Below are 19,161 nucleotides of genomic sequence, written 5' to 3'. Positions count from 1 at the left end.
TTACTCCAACCCAAAACAGGTAACTGCACTGTCACTTTTTAGCCAAGTTTCAGGGTGAAACTCAAATGCAACCCTACTGTTTTGCCCAGTTTTAATGTATAAAAGTGTAACAGTATGACAAAGCACAAACCATTTCATATCAGAACAGCTACAGCCACCGTACCCAGACGTCCCTTCTTACTCTGCCTCATGTAAATGTGTGAAGAACAGCGTTTATACATTGTACTCTGCATCTCTGTACTACAAACTGTAGATCTTAACTGTTCTCGGTACTTTTTAGGACCCTATTCAGTCAAGTAATCGATGTAAGGGAAAGTTTACAACATTTTTTTAATCTTGCGCCTCAAAAACATTATATACTTCTTGGCTGATGATGCTTCAATGAAAACGTCTACTTATAAACTGCTTGTAAACCATTTTCTTAGACATTTATACACTGTACAAATCTTTGCATTTTATTTGTGTATTGGTAAATACATGTGTAATGCTGCTTCTTTATTGCCGATATAGGTGTAACATTTTTATACTGGGGCCTGTAATCATATTTAAATCATGACTAACAGGCCTTATACATGTTTATATATAAGTTAATCATATTTAAATCATGAACGACAGGCCTGTATTTTTTTATAAGCGATTGGTCCGATAACGACGTATGTTTCATGTGTGCAAGACGTTTAAAAGTAGACCCAGTGATGAAGTACACAGTAACTCGGTAGCAGCGTTTTCTGTCAAATCCAGCGGCTCATATTGTAAGTGTAGTGTAGCGTCTCCTTGTTGGTTGTGACTCATCCCAGAAAACCTGGTTATTCAGTTTGACTGAATAGGGTCCCTCAGTGGAGAGAGGTGGGCTGATAGATTTTGTACTCTTCTATATTGTTGTTTTGTCAGTGCGGGACCCCGTGCGGTAGCGGATTGCACAATGTAGCACTGGTTTTAAGACTGGTACAAAGCAGTAACTTTCTTTTTAGACCGGAGCAAACCAGACTGCACCAGATCAGACCAGATCAGACAGGAACAATCTTTGTTGTTTTTTTTTTTTGTACGGAGAGAGTTGAATTGCAGCGAACTGCCGGGACTCTGTGACTCTCCTTCTGAAAACAGAAGGCAGGGCCCTTCATTTATTTATCACGACAAGATGTCAACTTCATCTCGCACCCACACGCTCGTATATACATACAGTACATGTATTTGTATATGAAACATGCATGAAACTTACATAACAAAGACAGGGTTAAGCGAAGAGGAAGGGTTTCTTTTCTTTTTTTTTCACAGAAACAGCGGAGGATTTCAGAGATAAAGTCGTTGGGTATTTATCGAAACATCAGCCTCTCACGAGTTAAAAAAGCCACATCATACAACCGCATAACTATATTCATGATGTGTAGATAGGGAGGCATGTACGCTCTTCTCCGGCATGCGTGGATTTGCCCTCAGGGAGAGGAAGCGAATGCTAATCGCCGAGGAAAGCCGGCGGAGTTGGAAGTCTTCAAAGAGTGCGGATGGGTTTGTCACATGCCGCTGCAATGTGGCGCGTGCCCAGCGGCCGTCCGTCTGAGGCTGCGGCGGTGTAGGAGTAGCAATCTAAAGCATTTATTGTGCAGGAAACAAAACGAGGCGAAGGAGAGCGCGTGCTAACGGTGGACAAACAAGCTTTAATAACGTAGGCTCACACCTCGCTGCCTCCCACGGCTCATCGTTCGCATCCCGTGTCACTTTTTGCCGAGGCGGCGCCGTGTCAGCATGCCGGGGCGAACCAGCGACCGCATCCCAGCGCCTCAAAACGCCCATGTAGTCTTCACACATATAACATGAAAGTTGTTTACTGTACCTTTTTATGATATTAACAAAGTGATTTTAATTGAATGCTCGTGATGAATAATCCTGTTTATCCTGTTCTTTTTATAGCATGCATTATGTTTGCATGTGTCGTTTTTTCTAACGGAGATGCACCGGTGGAGAAGAAGAAGAAGAAAAAAAAAAAAAACAGTTGTAAAATGACATCTTTGTGTGTTCTTTCGGAGTACTCTAGAGAACTTTTTTGCCTTAAAAATCTCACTGATCAATCTTGGAATTGTGCAATGCCTTCAGATGTTTCTTTGATTCTTAATAAGTCTCAGTACTCTGTTTTGTTTTGGGGGTTTTTTTTTTGTTTGTTTTTTGGTACGTTCATGCACAGCCACTCCTGTGTCAGACTCATCTCCGCATTGTTCTCTCAGAGCCAGTGGTTGAAGTGATGTGAATAAGAGGGAGGATGATCCGAACAGAAAAAACTGGGCTGTCTCGCTCCCAGCTAAGGGATTAATGCCGTCCAGAACTAAAACAGACATGTTCCCACATTAGAAGAAACCATAGCTGCGTGTATTTTACCAGGGACGGAAACAAATTGATTTGCCAAAGTGAATTATCCCAACTGCTCCTTTCATCATTTTGAATATCAAAAGTGATTCAGGGCCTGATGCAAGACGCTTGTGATACGACTGAAAGACCGATCCCAAACTATTTGTCCATTGATCCATAATATTAACATCTTGAATCAATTCTTGGTTAGTGACATCACAAGACAGCACAGGTTTTACTGTTCTGATCGGAAATGGGGAACGCCACTAAAGATTGATATAAAAATAACTATTTCTGTAAGAAATTTCAATCTTTAAATAAATATTCATATCAAACTCATTGTGTCAAGTCTGTTATAATGCCACTGCATGTCACACACATGTAAGGTGCTACTACACTCGAAAAAGAAAGGGGTTCATTAGGGGTTCATCCAAAGGGAGCCGATTAGTACCTTAGGGTCCGTCACTAGAAAAAATATCCCTAAAGGGTTCCTTGAGGAGTTCCCATATCATCGCTGTCTGGTGAAAACCTTGTATCTCCAAAATGTCAACGCTTCAGGAACTAAGAAAAACTGTCTTGGTTTTCAGATTGACTATTATGCATTTTTCCAGTTTATCCAGTGAGGTTTTGAAAGGGTTTCTTAGGCCTTTAAAATCACCAAACTGGAGTTACAAGGTTTTCACATGACAACAGCGATCAGTTAGAGCAGGGCTTCTCAACCTTTTTCATATCAAGGACCCTAATTTAGTCCACATTAGAACCACAGACCCCCATTTGATGAGATTTTGACTCTCGGACCCAAATCTGAGAATATTTTTATTGTCAGATATGATTTTGTTCAGAATTCCATGACTATCTGTATTGTAGGTAGAGAGATAACAGAGAGACTACGATCAAAACAGTCGTCTACATTCTCTAATTATATTAACTTAAATGAAATAATAATGAAGTTTAACAGTTCATCAGTTTGCTGTGGACCCCCTGGAACCTCCTCAAGGACCCCCGGTGGTCCCCGGACCCCACGTTGAGAACCAGTGAGTTAGAGGTCGGTGGAAGTTCTGTCGAGGTTCATGAAACATAAAGGTGTTCTCCAAGGAACCTTCTGGGGTTCTCCTGTGGGCGCAATCTGAAGCATCCCTGAGTATGACACAACCATTTATTTTTAAGATTACATTTTATGGCATTTCTGCTTTATTTTTTAGTACAGTGTAGTGGCAGGAGAGACAGTTGAACAAGTGCAATATAGTTTTCCAATATAGTTATAATGCTCCACCATGGAAGCATCTCCTTCATGGTGCAGGAAATCAAACCCCCAACTTTCTAATCCATGTTGAAAAAAGAAGGTTCCTGCTCACAAACATCTGAATCTTTTATTTCATTTCATTTATTCTATGGCTGACAAAACATGTTTTGTCTTATGAAATGTCTTTGTCTGACACATTGACCACACAGTAAGAGATGCAGAGGTGATCTGTGTGTGTGTGTGTGTGTGTATATGTGTGTAGTCCATTATTTCTTGCTTACATTTGTGACATTTCTGCTTTATTACGCGCCTTCTCTCTCTCGAACATCACATGACAGATCTATTTAGAACACCTCATGGTTAGTAGAGACCATGACCTCGATGGATATGATGCGTTTGCCTCCTGCTCTTCAGAATAGCAGCAAAACAATCAGCTGAGGCTGTTGGCGAGCGGTCTGACATGCGATGTGCGTGGGCTGCAGTGTAACGAGTGACAGTGTGCTATTACGGCCAATTCACTTCCTTTTTTTTTTTTTTCACATTCCAGTCCTGTCCAAGATTTTAATGAGCGCTCGTTGCGATCTGTAGGTTTATCAGCATATAATTTTTAACTTCACGTTGAGTTATATTGTTGTATTATTACGTTCACCTCCCACTTGAAGCTATATTCAGAAGCTTTAATTTGGCACCCTAAGTCCCCCCCTCCCCCAGAGCATGGTAGGCTAGCAGTATGGCAAACAAATAAATACAATAAAACCACTTTCATACTGTAATTGGTGATGAGAATGCTAGAAATGCTATATTAGTTGCTACTTCTGGAGCAAAATAAAGAGGGAAAAATCATTTTATAGGTAATTTGTTGTTGGTAATTTTTGTTTCTCTTATTAAACAGATCAAATGATACAATGATTCAAAGTTGATAGGAATTTGCCTCAGTGCAACTGTTAAGACAATAGACCATGCACAAAAAGTACAATGAAGATAGATAAAAATAGATAACAATATTAAAACAATAAAAATCACATGCCCGTGCATCTCTAAATGAGTGTGATTGTTTTGTATGATGATATTGACCATCAGTCAAATACAGAATGCACATAATAAGCAAACACACACACACACACATATACACACATATACACACATACACACACACACACACACACACACACACCACCACACAACTTGGTCTGTCTGATCTCTGACCAGCTTCTGCACCGTCACCATCATTTAGTTTTTTCGCCAACATCATCAGACTCCACCTCACTTAATTAGACACAAACAATTAAGTTTTTAATATGCGCCTCTCGGGGGATTTACACATCCTGCCTCTCTCGCTGCAGGGAAACGGCCGGCAGCGAAGAGACTCTGCAGCAATAAAGCAGACCTGAACGAGCTCGGCGTGAATCTTAATATCGCCTGAGCCGGGTTACGGGGAGCTCCCTCAGTCTCCGAGCCGCCGTTCCCGCCGCTCTTATTTCCCTCGTCTCCCCGTTAAGCTCATCAACCGGGAGACGACTCTCCGTGCTGAAATAGGTGCTGATGAGTAATGGAATAAGGAGTAGTGTGTAAAATTTTGATGACACGCACCTCAAAATCCCCCAGCATAGACACTCACACTAACCCTGCAGATGGCTGCTTCTGTCCACTCCACTCAGAAACTGCAGGGAAGAAACACACTGGCAACTGCAAGGCACAGTCTTAGGATGAATATGAAACATCCCTGCTGCTATTCTTAGAAAGGGAAGGGGGGGGGCATTGCTAAAAATAGCCGGATCGTTTTGTGCCTGCTCTCTATTTTTACACCAGCCAAAGCCTTTCTGGCATGTTGTGCTCTTTTTTTAGACTGTTACATAATAAAACAAATCTTGAGGCACGATGCAGAGACAGACGCAGAGTGAAGTATCGCATCGCCCAAGAAGAAATGCAGTCAATCATGATGAACAGTGAGTGAGAGGCGGCTTTAAGAGGGTTTTTGATGGATTTCTGTAAATGAGTGTGATTGTTTTGTATCAGACTTTGCCAAAGCAGGACAGATGTGTACTGTAATCTTGATGGGGTTAAACAGCCTGGAGCACCGTTTGTCAGCTCGCCTTTTAGTTTTGGTTGGTTGACAGGGGAGGAAAGGTAATGAGTTCGTCTTGGGGGAGGCATGTCATCTTGAGTATGCAGAAGAAACAACATTAAAGAGGAAAACCGCTGAGTTTCAGCATTAGAATATGTGCCTTAGGACAGTTAACATTCACTGCCGTTCCCCGTAGCCATGAGACGAGCCGGCCCAGTCTGTCCGGCCTCTGGGTCCGTGATGTCAGGCAGATGTACGGCTCCATCCAGAATCAATTGGCAAAGATGGAGAATGTAAATGTGACAGCGCCATGGAGGATTTTCTGGAGATGCGGCTCCGGTTCAAGGCTTACGTAACCTTTATAGAGACCATCTGAGTGGAAAAGCCTGGACAAACATTCTCGACAGATTCATTGGGAATGGGGAATGTTGTCAGCAAAGTAGCTTACATACTGAGGAAGCCGCAATTTTGAGTCTTGCTTCTCCGGTTTATAGCTTTTGGTTAATGTTTCCAAGTAATGATCTAACTCTCTTAAGCCCTAGAAATATCATTTGAATCCTTAACTTGAGTGACATTCTCCTTTTAAGATAGAAAATTAGATGCATTTAAAGCCACTATGTCTGCACTATGATTCAGTATTCCTTACAAAGCAGCTTAAAGGCGAAATCCACCCTATTATTGGGATGTATCTTGTATTTCTGGGTCCATGTTGTTTGTTTGGTATATTTTTCTTCTTCCCGACTTGTCAAATGTAGACATGGCATGTCACATCCAGATATTTCCAGCAGCTACAATGAAGTTTATAGCAGAAATTATCTGAAACTATCTGAAACATCAACGTTAAACATCTGGTGTTATTGTCAGTCCCTCAGAATCAACGAGCGAGAGCTTCTTCCTAGACTCACCAGATGTTCAACAATCACACAGGGAGAAATACATCGTAGAAGAGGCAGAGAGACCAATCTCTCCACCAACAGCAGCCTCAATAGACCAGAATGCAATGCAGCCACAAGACATGTTGCGTTTTGAGTAAGCGTAAGAGTTTTTCTTGAGTGGAAAAGCTCTTACCTTGCTATCACTAGTTCACGGCTGTTCTCTGGGGGTTGTCAAAAGGCATTCTGGGAAATGTAGGAAGTCGCTAACTGAAGTAGTAGACAGAGGCAGGTTGAGGGAAACTGGGTTCACCAAATTACAACACTTCATCACTAAATAACTCCTGGAATGCATTGAACGTCACAGATTGATATCGAACAGTGTAAGCCAATTCGAAGGGTGATCTCTCCTTAGAAAAGGCGCAGATGCCTGACCTCTCCTCTCCTCTCCTCTCCTCTCCTCTCCTCTCCTCTCCTCTCCTCTCCTCTGTCATGTGACCACCAGAGTGGACAGAAGGGGGAATCACCTGAGCGAGATGTGCTCAGGTGACCCGCATGCACGCCAGGCAGCTCACACACACACACACACACACGCACACATGAAATGTTACTGGACTCAAAGTCATCTGTTCTCTTACAGCAGGGACTCAAACTGCAGTTTTGTGCATGGAAAATATCAAACAGATCAAAAGACTGATTGTATTGTGTAGGAATATTGTGCAGTATCTAAGCATATGTGCAAAATGAGATGAACAAGTGAGTAATAAATGATTAATGGTCAATTTACTGGTGGGCCTCTGAAATATTGAGAGAGAGCTCAGCCATGAAATGCAATGTAAATGGATCTATTTATAGTGTGGCAGAGGAAGCCAAGTGGAACGGGCTACTCGGGGGTGCCTTGTTCATATAGCTTTTAGAGCCAAACGACAGGGGAGAAAAGAAGGGGAAAAAAAACTCACACAAACACACCAAACCCACATTTGCATGTAAAGTCACTTCTTTGCAGGGACATTAAACTTTTAGACAACGCACCAGGACAGCAATAAATAATTTCCACGTTGTGAAAAGCAAAAAAAAAAAAAGCCCCAGCTCCGCTCCCACCCGCGTCCCCTCTAACCTCCCACGCCGTTTCCAAACCCTGCTTTGTCTGATGGGATTGTTTTGGAGTGAAAGGAGGGGAAGTGACATCTTAAAACCTCTTTTTATTAATTCTGGAAAGCGGGAGTGTTGCTGCAGCTGAGGGGAGCAGTCAGGTTGTGTAGCGCACACTCCTGCGGGGATAGCTTTTGTTCTGATATCAGCCGGTGGATATCATCATGAATAACTCAACACAAAGTTAAATCCTCTGCTAACAGTCAGAAAATGTGATTGTCTTCGCACCAAAGTGGAAGTCTTCACAGGGGAAGAGGACTGTGAATCCTGAGGGTCTTTACACAGTCAGTCTGCATCACATTAATCACCAAGTACAACACAAGGACTTGACTTGCCGTCTTACTAACAACGTATTAGCAACACAGTACATACTGACACACACGGTACAAGGACAGCAGGGCCTCACATAGAGTACTAAGGGACACACTGTGGACAGGAGACAGTACTTGTCGATCTACATTCAACACTCATAACGGATGACTATGTGTTCAAGCAGTATGGAAGTGTAGCGAGTGACCAGTGGTGAATATTGTTCCTGTTTGCTATGATGAAATAATGCCGAATAATATGAGATGTGTTACCAAATCATGAGTGATGTCATACAGTTTTATATGCAGCCCTTGCACACTCGTTCTCACAAACATGTTTAATGACGTTGATTAAAAACCTAATTGAGCAATCAATAATTTAAGCTGCAGAATAATTTCAGCTTCCTTGATCTGATGCCATTTCACTGTAGCCATCCATGGTGTGTATTATTTACTGTGTGGCACCTCATTGCTGTAATAATTGGTGGTGCACTGCCATCTACTGGTTACTTTTGCCCGCATGCATGTGTTTGTCAGACCAGTGGTTCTCAACCTTTTTGCCTCGAGACCCGAAGATCAGAAAAATCAGGAAAAAAATAGACATGATGATAAATATGTATAGTAGATATATGTTTTTGCTATCCCATAAATCAATGATTCTCAACCTTTTTCCTTTCAAGGACCCCAAATTTAGTCCACATTAGAGCCACAGACCCCCATTTGATGGGAGTTTGTCTCTCAGACCCAAATCTGAGAATATTTTTATTGTTGGATATGATTTTGTCCAGAATCCCATGACTATCCGCACCCCACGTTGAGAACCGCTGCCATAAATCATCTCATCACCACCTAAAATTATCTTGTGACCCTGGGGGGCCCCCAACCCCCAGGTTGAGATGTATTAGACTATGGATGTCTGTTGGATTTACTACTTATGATCTTTTCTTTGATGGCTGAGCAAGGAAAACCCAACAGATCTCATCCATACAAGCCTAGATTTCCTCTTTACATCTGTTTAATTCCTGTTTAAAGAATAGCTTATATGCTATTCCTATCTAGAATTGACCAATTGCTATTTGTGAACATGCAACTTGTGAACATCCCAAAGCCAGAAACCTAAGATTCAGCTTGTGAGGTTATCAGGTGTAAAACACGGAGCTGCTGCCCTTTCAAACTGAAGGGAACACAGATCCAGATCAGTATTCCTCAGGCGTTCTGGTGGCTCAGTTGACTCAGGTGTGTACCATGTAACTGTGATGTCCAGGGTTCAAATCCAGAGAAGGACCTTGGTTGCATCCCCCACCCCATTCATTTTAATGTAAAACACTGTAAAATCTAGATATATGGGCTAGCGTCTGTTTCACTTGTGGCTATTTGCATGTGTTCACAGGATGTGTGAGTATGTCTGCAGAGTTTCATGATTTGCATTTCTGAGAGAGATACAATGGAATAAGTTTTAGTTTTGTCACTGACTTCCAATGCATTTGAATACATTGATTGCTATGGGAATCATTCGCACTGCTGACACTAAGTCTGTGTGCTCCTAACACTGTGTGAGTGTTAGGGTGCTAGCAAACCTGAGGAAGCAAAAAGCAAAATGTGTTGTTCGCTCCTTTTATAAGCCTTTTTTGCAAATATATTGTCAGCAAAGCCTCACAGTGTGCGGTTGGATAATGTGGACTGTGAGAGTGTTGTGACTTTTTTTTTTAAAAGACTGCAACATTTCAGAGAATCTTCCTACAAAAGCATATTTACATCTTATCATTGGACCATGGCTTTTCACAAGTTTATTCATGAACGTTGTAACGTTTTGCCCTAGACTCTGAAGGTCCATGCACTAATCACTGTTATCATCAAAGGTCTGAATAGTTTGTTTATAAGGGTTAAATAAGCCCAGCTAAAGTGACAAATAAACATAATTCTAACATCTCTGCAAGTTTAAATGCATAATTTATGTCATTAGGTTGAAGATAAAGATGGAGACAAAAGTGCCTTTTTAATGAGGAACTCCATTGCGTTCAGTGAAGGACATTTTGACCCTGCTCATGGAGACGTTGAATTGACGTTAAATCACTCTGGATAAGAGCGTCACATAAATGCTCAAAATATAAACGTAGGTGTAAAATGAATGTTACCCTACAAAGGCAAACATCAATAACTACATTTTGTGTGTTTCTAAGGTCAAAGGCCATGATGTGATTTTAGATTTAATATCAACAAAAATGATACTTGTAAATGCTACTAAATGATAGACAATCCACTCCTGTACCAGAAATACTTTTGTCAAGTCAGGATATAAACTTTAGAAGTCTTTCTTCTGAGTTTAATTACTCATACAGTAACTGCTGTTTGGCTTTGCAGGGCAGAATGGTCAGACAGTGTATCAGACATTTCATTGTTTCTTCCAGCTCTCCTTATGCGCCCAAGTGTGTGCCTCTGCAGTTCAATAAAGCCGAAAGCAAATATCTGGGGAAAATAGCAGTATCTGCAGCTGAGCGCTGGAAAGATAAATAAAGCTACATCAGCATGTTCATCTCTCAGAATAACTCCAGACAGGAGGTTTTGCCAGTCAGGAGAGCTGTGAGGTAACTGTCCTGGGAACGGGCCACATGTCGCCGGCTGTGTTCAGAAACTATAAGAACTGTTGCCTGACCAGCTTGAAGCCTCTGAACGGTCTGGACACAAGAAGGCAAGATGAGAGGCTTCTGGCTGCTGTTCGTGCTGCTGGCTGCGGCCCACGCTGACCGGCTCTTCATTGGGTAAGTTCATGCGGGAAGAGCTGTTTTATTGTGTTTTTACTGTGTGTTTTATTGTAGAGTCTGTCTGCAAGCCACATTTCCCTCAGAGAATAATAAAGTTTTGAACAGAATTTAATTGAATTGGTGGGTTGGAGGAAATTAAAGTTTTCCCATAGTAATTCTGAAAGTCTTAGCGTTGTGTTTGGTGATGTGGCTTTGCACAGAAGCAATAAAAATTCTGATTTTAAAGCTATAACCCGCACTGTGGTATCAATGTTTCCCTCTGCAAGAATAAAATAATCCTGTTTTTCTGTATCTAATGATCAGTCCTCGCTCCTTTGAGAGGAGCAATGCTCGTTTTAAGAACACTGATACATACATATGGTCAGTCATCATTTTTGAAATTTAACAACCTTCTCCAAAAGCCAGAAACCACAAAACTAAAACTCAAGTCTTGTAAAGATGGCAGGTATAAACTCTGGAGCTGCTCCATAGAAAATGAACTGGGAAAGATGGGCAAGGTGAATGGGAGAGCAGATAGTGGGAGTTTCTGGGGATAAGGGCACATTTTTCTCAGAAATGAACACACTACATATAGTACTATAGTACAATAAACCTCATTTGGGTATTAAAATTCAAGCAGACCTTCTCAAATCCATAAACTCAGTCTCCCATTCAATTTTTATAGTTGAAATGAAAATCTGGGGAGACAGATTTCCCTCCCGTAGATCCCTTCATGTTTTATTTGAAGGAATGTTACTATCCAGCATGTCAGATTTCTGTCTAAATGCATGGTTAATATATGGGTAAAATATGACTAAACCATGGTTGTTATTAAAGTATAGGTCGAGCATGGCAAAGGTATGGGAAGAGTATGGGAGTAAGAGCCATTGTCTTGGCACTATGGCTCTTCTGTTTGGTGCTTTTATTCGCCTGTAACATTGGTAAACAAGGAATTTCAGCTTATTCTACTGCTGAGCTCACTGTGAGTCGCTCTGGATATGAACATCAGCTAAATGCCTGAGGTGTAAATGTGAATGTACATGAGACATAAGTTAATTTTGACTCGTCTTCCAGAGATCAGGTCATCAGGGTCAATGTGGAGTCTGAGGAACAGATCCAACTCCTGCAGGCTCTGGAGAGGGAACAGGACTGGGAGGTACACACACACACACACACACACACACACACACACGGTATAGAAACACACATACAGAACACACACCCACACTCAGTTTTCTCAGCTGCTTCTATCTCACACACTCGCTCATGAATTTTCAACAGGTACAAAGGGCAAATTGAGGTCAGCACCATCGACCCACAGATATATTCCACCTGAGAATATATTGAATGTTGAAAAGTTACCAGAGTCATCCTGCATCCTAAAAAGTCAGAAACTCTCAGACAGAAATCCAGAGATGAACTTTCCTTCTTATCTTACTGTCCTCTCTACCGAATATTTTGTTTTTCTTCTAAAAATCGAATGCAAAATTTGTTGTTAGTCCTTGGCATCTCATTTTAGATTATTGAACACCTTGGATGCAGAGTCAGAATCACTTTATTTCTGCAAGTGCAATAAATATAGAGACTAGTCTAGTCAGTGTCTTGGTGGCATTGGTGCAACAAATAAACAATAGACACACATTAGATGGTTTAGTATTGAATAGTACATCTTGACTGCATGGGGAGATAGTAGTGGTGAGAGTGAAACCTATAATTAGAATAATCATTCTTATACATTTTCTCATTGGGACTATTTCTAGTGAATTTAATTTTAGTGAATTATACCACTATATACATATACATTATATAATTATATATTGAGTTAATTATATCATTTTGCTAGAGACCCTCTCAAGGATCCCCGGAGGTGCCTTAACCCTTCTCAAAGTGGGGTTCAGGAACCTCTGGGGGCCCTTGAGGGGGTTGCAGGGGGTCTCTGGCAAAATGAGGAACAGTTTAATTTCAATATAACTTCATTTGAATATAGTACAGTGAGAGATTAAAGGAATGACTTCTGATCAGACGTTTCACTCTCTGCACTTTTATTTCCTCCCCTATGATATAAAGTCCAGTTCTCTACCAACTCATATCCAGCAACAGAAACCTTCTCAGATGGGTTTCCCTCAATGAAAATCCTGTCAAATGGGGGTTTGTGGGATAAATTATATGTACTTAGGGCTCTACATACTGACACATGGAACTGGGGCAACAGGACGCCTTTCAGTGGTTTAACTGTATAAAAGGTTCCCAGTCAAATGTGTGATTCTTCTCTCAGCTGGACTTCTGGCTCCACCCCGTCTCCACCGAGCTCCCTGTCGACCTCAGAGTGCCTTACTCCAGCCTGAGCGCTGTGAAGCACTACCTCCGCGCCCACAACATCCCCTTCTCCGTCCTGATCAACAACCTCCAGGTCTGTAATCCCCCAAATACATAGTGGTATAATGGTAGGGTGGAAGGGTGAAAGGGTAAAACTAAGTTAAATCTCTCCGCATCCAATAAAATCGCTCTGAGTTGGAAACAAAATTATAGTTATAGTTTTGTGGTTTTGGATGTTTTTATAGTGAGAGTTGTAGTGGGAATACAGACATCCTATTTACTTATAATGATTTAAATCTTCCAGCCAACCTACCAACTTGTGTTTGTCATGTGTAGGAGCTGCTGGATGAGGAGAAAGCTGAGATGGAGGAGAACCAGATGAGGGAGCGCAGCACCAGGAGCTTCAACTTCGGAGCTTATCATCGTCTGGAGACAGTGGGCTATTTACACACACACACACACACACACACACACACACACACTGAGAACTTGCACTCGCACAGTATAGACACACATACATCTTCTATGTAAGGTGTCTTTTCACCATTTATTACCAATAATACATTCAATACACACAGTAACACAGGTGAAAAGGACCTAGACTGAATGCGTATATGTGTTTCTACTTAGTATCAGACATGCTACAAGGCTTTGTGGCCACTGGCCTTGACATTTATATATATTATAATACATCCTGTGTCTCCCATACAGATCTACAGCTGGATGGACACGCTGGTGGCTGAGCATCCCAACCTGGTCACCAAGGTGGAAATCGGAAAGTCCTATGAGAACAGGCCCATGTATGTGCTCAAGGTAGGCCATAACCTCAGATAGATAGAGAGAATGGAGTGTGTGTGTGTATGTATGTATATTTGTATGTGTGGACTGCCTATCACTGCTGTTGGGTGAAAGCCTTGTATCTCCAAAATGTCAACTATTCAAAAACTGTTAACCAAGATCCATCTTTGTACTGAAAGGGGTTTTTTTTGTTGTTGTAATTTTGTGATTGTTTTGGCATGAAAATGGTCAAATTTAAAGGTACAGAACATCAAGACAAAATATTGGTTATTGGCAGCTTCAGTCCAAAAATATCAGTATCTGTGTATCAAAAGCCTTCAAAAACCCATAATGGTCAATTCCTAGTTTGTGTGTTCATGTGTTGATATGCCTTACATTAAATATTGTTTCTGTGTTTTCTCTCTCTTCAGTTCAGCACTGGAGGCAACAAGCGTCCCGCCATCTGGATGGACACTGGCATCCACTCCAGAGAATGGGTGTCTCAGGCTACTGGAGTGTGGACAGCCAACAAGGTAAGACAACACTGCAGCAAGCCAGTGAGATGAAGAAAGATATAAACTATAAATGAAATTTGGTAGACCTCATCTGACAGCATGATTACTGGCCTCTAAAAGAAAAACTCACTATTGAATATTATTGAGGTTATGAGCTATCTTGAGATCTTTGCTTACAAACCAGGAACATATTAGAGGATGTAATCACCTCAAATATGAGCAAGAAAGATCAAATAGTGATTTTTTTTTTCCAAAATGGGTTTATAGTGTCTTAGAAAGAAGCTCTTCATACATAAAATGCTGCACATACAATGTACCTTCCTCATAAGCAGTCATGAAAAAAACACTTTTGTCATCCTGCTGTCACAGCTTCCACTCACTTTCCCATGTATTCATCCAGTGAGCAGTGTCCATTTAATGCTGTGAATTCATTTGATTCATAGGTTTGTTTGTTTTTTAATGACTGAATAACATAACACACAATATTTTTGTAGCATATTTTATTGATTTTTTCAATACTTAATTTCAGTCTGTGGTAGAAATATATTCTCATTCTTGTAGCAGTTTTCAACTTCTCTAGTAAATAAATCATTACCATGAAGGTCAAATTGTTCTCTGTGTATTTTTTAGTCGTTTTGATCTGCAAGGTTTGTAAGAAAGCTGTAAATAACACACACTCCGAAAAGAAAATGTGTTCCTTGGAGTTACATTTGGGTTCTACAAGGTCCCAATGTCATAAATATACTCTCTAATACTATGTAAATGGCCCTGAAGGTACTAGTATGCATATTTGCTTGCAGAAAATGCACAAGTAAACGTCTATATAATAATGCATCATCATACATGACTCTTTTTGCTCATTCTAGACTCACAATAATATTTCTCACATCTATTATCGTAGTGCTGTGGCTCCTTATTAGTGGCAGCTTGTACTGGTTTTGATATAGGAATTGAAGTTTATTCTACTGCTGCTGCCATTATATGTCACTCTGGATAAGAGTGCCAGCTAAATGCCTGATATATATCAAAGACTGTTTTATTGTGGGAGTGCCATTTCTACAAAACACCTCCTATCTGTCCTTGTTCAGATCGCCACCGACTACGGCACCGACGCTTCCCTGACTTCCCTCCTGAACACCATGGACATTTACATGCTGATCCTGGCCAACCCCGACGGCTACGCCTACACACACTCCAACGTAGGTCACCAGTACTCAGCTGGACCCGCAGGACTGACATCACTGCACCGACCTCCTCCTTTTCACTGATGTTGTTCTCTCAGCTCTGTTTACACTATAACAATTAAAGACTTTTGTTGACATTTTTTAATATCAAATGGAAATTTGAAGGGGGAATCCTGGTTGATATGAGCCAGAGCGAGTTGCTGTTGCAAACCACACATCTGCAAAATGCAAGTTTTTAAGAGGGAAGAACACAATGCTTATTTTCTCATTGATGACCAGTTATCGGATTATAATTACACAATGTTTTTTTAGAAGGTTTCAAAGGCCCATGGGACACAAAAACTCACTCACCACATAAATACGCATGGAAAGGAAATGACAAAATTTGCAGTTATGTGGATTTTGCCTGACTGACTGAAGCTCTGTGATGTGCAGGACCGTATGTGGCGTAAGACTCGCTCCACGAACCCAGGCTCCCGCTGCCGTGGGGTGGATCCCAACAGGAACTGGGACGCAGGCTTCGGTGGTGGGTGCAGCAAACACAGCTACACAGATACATCTTTTGTTTTGTTTAACTTCTCTTTGCACTAAAGCAAAGGAAAGACTTTTATAGGTTTGTATGTTTGTGAATGTGTGTGTGTGTGTGTGTGTGTGTGTGTATGCAGGGTTTGAAATTAGCACCCATCAAACTCCACATTCGGGTAAAATTATGACCCTCCACATTGGCCGGCAACTTTTTGAGACGATAACATTTGAATTACCTCAGTTATATGGTGTTTTCCTGCTCTCAAATAGCTAACGAGCCTAATGTTACTTGAATAATAATATCAAAATGGGAAACACGGAGTGTGTGTGTGTGTGTGTGTTCAAAAGCTTTCTTGTAATTTGAATTCTGTTGTACTTACATATGTTTGTAAATTCCAAACTTGATCCATTTTGTGAGTGAAAAAGTTTTAAATTAACACAGTTCCTGATTTCTATGAAGTATTAATTTAGGTTTATTTTATTTTCAGCCAAGTTAATTTTGCACTGTATGTGAGCTCCTATTGCCTTGTGCAGTTTGCCAATGTGTACTGTCTTATGTGTTGTTTTGTATTGTCACTAATATCACCAACACAAACGTCTGTACATGTATTGTATTCAAATGATAGATGTATGTGTGTGTGTGTGTGTGTGTGTCTTAGGCCCCGGTGCCAGTAAGAACCCCTGCTCAGATTCGTACCACGGCCCGTCGGCCCACTCCGAGATTGAGGTGAAGAACGTGGTGAACCTGATCAAGAGCCACGGCAACTTCAAGTCCTTCATCTCCGTCCACGCCTACTCCCAGCTACTCATGTATCCATACGGCTACTCCTGCAGAGCCGTGCCCCATCAGTCTGAGCTGGTGAGCAAGGAGATTACTTTATTGTGAACATGCATGAGGTGAATTTCCAGTAAATTATATCCTAGGACTCAATGATGGCAGGAGAGTTCACTCTAACTAAAACAGAGAAAGTGGTCTGCACCCAAAAAGCAGGATAGGATCTCATTTCATTCAGAGGGAGACAAGCAACGATGTTGGTATGATACTGATGATGGTCTCGCACCAAAACCTCTGTCTCTGTCTTTCCCTGAATGAACTTTGGCTATACAACTATGGAGTACAATTCCTTGTGTAATTGTGCTTTAATCAATCATGACTGAAAGTTCAACCAAACTCCACTTACAACGCACCTTCAACTGATAAACTGACTAATCACAAATTCATCAAATGTTGAATATGACAATTTATTTTCCCTTTATTTATCCAGGTAAGGTTTAGCAGAGTATGTATGCTCTTTTTCAGCAATGTCCTGCTTTAAATTCATATGGTCACACACATTAACACAGAGGAACTTCCCAGTGCAACCACAGTCTTCTAGTCACTCCTGTATAACTCCACTGAAGCAATTGGGGGTTAAGTGCCTTGACAGAAGCTGAGGTTGCATCATTCACTTTTCCCTGTTCAGATTTTCCATCTGGTCTAGGAATTACAGGCCAGCAAACTTACAGTAACAAGCACACCTCTCTAACCGTTACACCTCCTGTCCCCTGCTGCTCCTGTCACCACTGTCCTCTCCCTCACTATCTTGTCTTTCCTTGGTTCTCCTGTAGGACTCCGTTGGCAGGGCTGCAGTGCAGAAGCTCACCTCCCTCTATGGCACCAGGTACCAAGTTGGAAGCATCTGCAAAATCATCTGTAAGTACCATGTTTCCCTGTGTCCGTGGCACTTCACAACACCTCAGAATCTAAAGTTACAAATATGACAGTTGGTGAAATATACTGTAGCAACAATGATAAATAATAATGAACATTCACAGCTACTTATAAAACGCTCTTCAAAAGTTAGTAAGTACAGGCAGGAAAGGAAATAAAGTAAAAAGTTAAAATGTAGTTAACACAATTAATGAATCCATAAGTAAAATAAAATATGAATTGCAATGCATCTGAAATAACAATAACATTACCACTACTTCTATGACTGCTACTGCCAGTGCTATTACTACTAGTATTACTATTACCACTACTACTACTGCTACTACTACTATTACCACTACTACTGCTACTACTAGGATTACCAGTATTACTACCACTACTACTGCTATTAGGCTGCAACTTTTACTACTACTGTTACCGCTACAACTGCAACTCCTACTACTACTTCTAGTACTATTGCTGCTATTACTACTGCTACTAGTATGATTACAACTACTACTGCTGCTACTAGTATTGCTCCTAGTAGTAATACTAATACTAATAGGATTACCAAGGATTAATAACCAAGGAAAGTAGTACTATAGTAGAACTACTGCTACTACTAGTATTACAACTACTACTGCTATTAGTACTGCAACTACAATTACCACCGCTACTTTTACCACAACTGCTACTACTGCTGCTACTACTATTAATAATAATAATGATAGATAGGTAGGTAGGTAGATAGATAGATAGATATAGAGCTGCAACAATTAATCGATTAGTTGTCAACTATTAAATTAATTGCCAACTATTTTGATAATCGATTAATCGGTTTGAGTAATTTTTTAAGAAAAATGAGTCAAAATTCTCTGATTCCAGTTTCTTAAATGTGAATATTTTCTGGTTTCTTTACTCCTCTATGACAGTAAACTGAATATCTTTGGGTTGTGGACAAAACAAGACATTTGAGGACGTCATCTTGGGCTTTGGGAAACACTGATCGACTTTTTTCACCATTTTCTGACATTTTATAGACCAAACAACTAATCGATTAATCGAGAAAATAATCGACAGATTAATCGACATTGAAAATAATCGTTAGTTGCAGCCCTAGATAGATAGATAGATAGATAGATAGATGGATAGATAATCATTCCTCTGCTCCCCTCCTCTCAGATCAAGCCAGCGGCGGCAGTATTGACTGGTCCTACAACCTGGGCATCAAGTACTCCTTCGCCTTCGAGCTGAGGGACACCGGTCGCTATGGTTTCATCCTGCCAGCCAATCAGATCATCCCCACCGCCTCCGAGACCTGGCTGGCCCTGAAGCACATCATGGAGTACGTCCGCGACCATCCTTATTGAACCATGGACGCCTAGTGAAGGATAAATTTAAACTCGATTTACCCACCTTTTTATTTTGCATAA

General features: G+C 40.9%; 1 protein-coding gene across 1 annotated transcript; it reads left to right on the top strand.

Moving 5' to 3' along the window:
- The first annotated feature begins 10,674 nt into the window (after positions 1-10,674).
- cpa4 (carboxypeptidase A4) lies at positions 10,675-19,098 on the top strand. Its single transcript, XM_071519501.1, has 11 exons — positions 10,675-10,739; positions 11,796-11,877; positions 12,997-13,131; positions 13,374-13,472; positions 13,749-13,850; positions 14,246-14,347; positions 15,418-15,528; positions 15,949-16,039; positions 16,698-16,897; positions 17,647-17,731; positions 18,911-19,098. The coding sequence occupies exons 1-11, from the start codon at positions 10,675-10,677 to the stop codon at positions 19,096-19,098; spliced, it is 1,260 nt and encodes a 419-aa protein (XP_071375602.1).
- Positions 19,099-19,161: the final 63 nt, after the last annotated feature.

Source organism: Centroberyx affinis, unplaced genomic scaffold (assembly GCF_046629955.1).
Source record: "Centroberyx affinis isolate AG114_WGS23_722 - 3 ecotype Tasmania unplaced genomic scaffold, CSIRO-AGI_Caff_v1 ptg000711l_1, whole genome shotgun sequence".
Lineage (NCBI taxonomy): Eukaryota > Metazoa > Chordata > Actinopteri > Beryciformes > Berycidae > Centroberyx > Centroberyx affinis.
This window is presented reverse-complemented; position numbering and strand designations above follow the sequence as displayed.